Source organism: Cibotium barometz, chromosome 52 (genome assembly GCF_041138505.1).
Source record: "Cibotium barometz isolate CiBa-2024 chromosome 52, ASM4113850v1, whole genome shotgun sequence".
In the NCBI taxonomy this organism is placed as follows: domain Eukaryota; kingdom Viridiplantae; phylum Streptophyta; class Polypodiopsida; order Cyatheales; family Cibotiaceae; genus Cibotium; species Cibotium barometz.
The window spans coordinates 21,313,428-21,316,806 of record NC_141097.1 but is presented as its reverse complement, the minus strand read 5'-3'; the positions used below and the strand labels follow the sequence as shown (position 1 = coordinate 21,316,806).

At 33.5% G+C, this 3,379-nt stretch overlaps 1 protein-coding gene across 1 annotated transcript; it reads left to right on the top strand.

Moving 5' to 3' along the window:
* The first annotated feature begins 366 nt into the window (after positions 1–366).
* Positions 367–1,687, top strand: LOC147608947 (uncharacterized). The gene is made up of 3 exons (XM_086788681.1): positions 367–1,136; positions 1,241–1,451; positions 1,541–1,687. Exons 1-3 carry the CDS (start codon positions 367–369, stop codon positions 1,685–1,687), a joined length of 1,128 nt encoding a protein of 375 aa, XP_086644807.1.
* Positions 1,688–3,379: the final 1,692 nt, after the last annotated feature.

The following is a 3,379-nucleotide window of genomic DNA, read 5'->3' as shown; positions in this document are numbered from 1 at the left end:
TTTGCTTCCCTTTTAGACACATGCACTATTATGAAAATAAGGCAAGGAGACGAGGAGGCCTTAGGAGACACAACACTATTCGAGATATTGTACGCTTTTAAGGTTAATAACTTGTTCTTGTATGCTTAATAACTTTTTCTTGTATGCTTTTGTTGTCCAGCTAGTCTCCTCAAGCCCCATCATCTTGTCAAGTGCAACTTCAATTAGCAGCATCACGATCAAGCTTCAGGTATTTTCTATTTTGAAGCCTCTTGGGGTTTCTTTGTATGCTATTGAAGTAATGCTGGGACTTAATTGACCTTGTAAGTCTATTCTATGCCATGTGATGACTTCTTTTTTTAAATGCATCTTTGTCACATTGGCAGGATGGTAAAATTAAGAACTTCTGAGAGGAGGGGGAGAGGTGGAAGAGGAGAACGAGGAGGCAAGAGAGGTGGAAGGACAAGTAGCAAGAGAAGTTTGCAAGTGGAATCTACACCAAATTTAGAGATTCAAAAAGAGCTTGAAATTGAAGTTGAAGAGGATAAGGAGATGGAAGACTTTGAAGACACTATTATAATTGTGGAGGAATCTTCTAAGAAGAGAAAGAAAGAGGATAAACAACTAGATGAGGAGTTTGAGCAAGAGTTTCCTGCTGCACTTGATATTGGCCAAGGAAAGGATGTTATTGAATCTCTTGCAATCAATCCTGGAAAGATTGCTCCCTTGATCCCATTATGTCGTTGTGTTGTAAACACAAGAGTGAGAGGCCTACGAACTGATATGGATAGCCTAAAGCAAGCTCTAGAGGCAGAAAAATATATTCAACAGAAAGGAATGTTTATTTTATCTACAACACTTTCGGATGGTGTTTCACAAGAGGTGACAGATGAAATTGAACAATCATGGGATTCTTGTTGGAGGGATGTAAATGCAGAATTTGAGGCACAGATTGTTGATGATGCTGATTGGTCATTTTTGTCTCGAAAGATGTTTTTTGTGTGGGAGGGGAATCACCGTACTGTTGCATGGATGTCTCTAATTGAGGAGAAATTCAAGACATCAAAGGCATGGCATATTCGAGTTTTAGCAAGTTTTATTACTCCAGAGAAAGAAACAGAAATGAAGCTAATAGCTGCTCTTCAAAGGTTCAATCTGTAAGTGCGAGTTCTTACTTATATGTGTTACCTTTTTTCGAGCTTTTAAGGGTTTTGTGAACAATTCTTAATATGTTTGAAGCTATGTATTTTTTATTTTTCAGCCTTAATGAAACAGCAATTATTAAAACAAATCTCAAGGATTATTTGTTCAACACGAAGACAATGTGTTCATGTGATGAGAATGAGTACTTATCACTTTTTTCTGAGGAAGAAAAAAAGACACTTGAAAAGCATAGGGCAAATGAAAGCAGTAAAGGATCAAGTACTTGGTATCCTTTGACATCTCTGATGCTAGGGAGAATGGTATTTGCAGTAAGTTTCATACCATTTGTCATGGATGTCTTTTAAATTAGAACTAACTAATTCATTGTACTCATTCATCTCTTTGGAATATATTTTAGCCACTATACAAGCAAGATTATGAGGCAAAGCTAAAGGAACTTCAGCCAAATTTGAGTGTTGCTGATATGGAGAAATCACTTAAAAGTATTCGAAAGGATGTGAATCTCAAGTATGGTCGAAAAATGATCAAGGCATGGTTAATTTAATGATTCTTAACATAAAGTTGACTTTTTAAAGTGTTCAAGTGTTTTTTAAGATTGGTCATATGATCTTTGTTTACAAAATGATCAAGGTATGGGATATGCATGTATTGTATGATTTAAAAATACAGTTGAGTGTGACGATTGCATGTACTGTTTATATGTAGATTCTGTCTATTGTCAAACCAACAAATGGTGAAGATTGGTTTAATATCTTGTGGAGCCTCCCATTTTATGATAAATCATCCATTGTCACATTGGAAAAGTTGTATAACATCTCCATTGCAAAAGTCTCAAAGGAGACACAACTAGCAGCCCTTAGAATCTTAGGGTCAGATTCAAATTTGAGAACAAGTTATGGGATGCCAAAAGCTGATAGAGAATTCATAAAGTGGATGGCGAAAGAGGCATGGATGGATCAGTTGCTTTGTGAATCTGAGAGGTTACTCTCTCAGGTCTTGGTTGCTAGTCAACAAGCTAGCTTTGTGCTTCCTCCACATAAGTAGTTGAGCAGGGTTATGGGTGGATTAGGAAGGGGTGGGAATATTAACCCTCCCTCTATGGACATCTAGGAGGTTGCTCACTAGTGTGGGCTAATTTTCCCACCTCACTCTCCATCAACCCGGATATTCCTTTCATTTCGCCTTAGAGTAAGGATTGTGTGGATGCAACATGTGTAGTGGCTAGTACATGTGTGGTGTAGGGTCTTTTGTGACTACAAGCATTAAGGAACACATCAGTGTGATTATAGAGGTAGCACAAAAAGTGGGATTTCAGCTTTGGCAAAGTGTATATTTGCAATTGCATGATTCCTACCACTGTCTTGATATTGAGGGGTATGAGGAGGCATATTCTTGTTTCCAAAAACTTGGTAGTTCTTAAAAAAAGTCAAAAGAGATTATTCTTCTACTTGCTAATAATTACTCTCAAAATCTTATTATATATGCTAGCATTTTGATTATGGACATATTTACAAAGAGGAGCTCTTCTCTTCACACACCATGCTACATGTAGGCCAATGGGTATTATGTAGTTAGGGAAAGGGGATTCCATCCACACACTGATGTCTTGTCGAAGTTAGATGCACTTACAAGATCAACAATCTCCTATGTTCAAGGAAATTATCTATGTACATACATACGTGTATGTATGTATGTATGTATGTATGTATATATGTATATATGTATATATGTATGTATATATATCTATGTACATATATATATATATATATATATATATATATATATATATATATATATATATATATATATACACACACACACACACACACACACACACACACATATGTATGTATGTATATATCTCTATGTACATAGATATATATATATATATATGCATATATATATATATATACATACATATATATATATACATACATATATATATATACATATATACATAAATATATATATATATATATACATATATATATATATACATATAAATATATACATATATATATATATATATATACATATATATACATATATATATATATATACATACATATATATATATACATACATATATATATATACATACATATATATATATATACATACATATATATACATACATATATACATACATACATATATATACATACACATATACATATATGTACATACATACATACATACATACATACATACATACATATACATACACATATACATA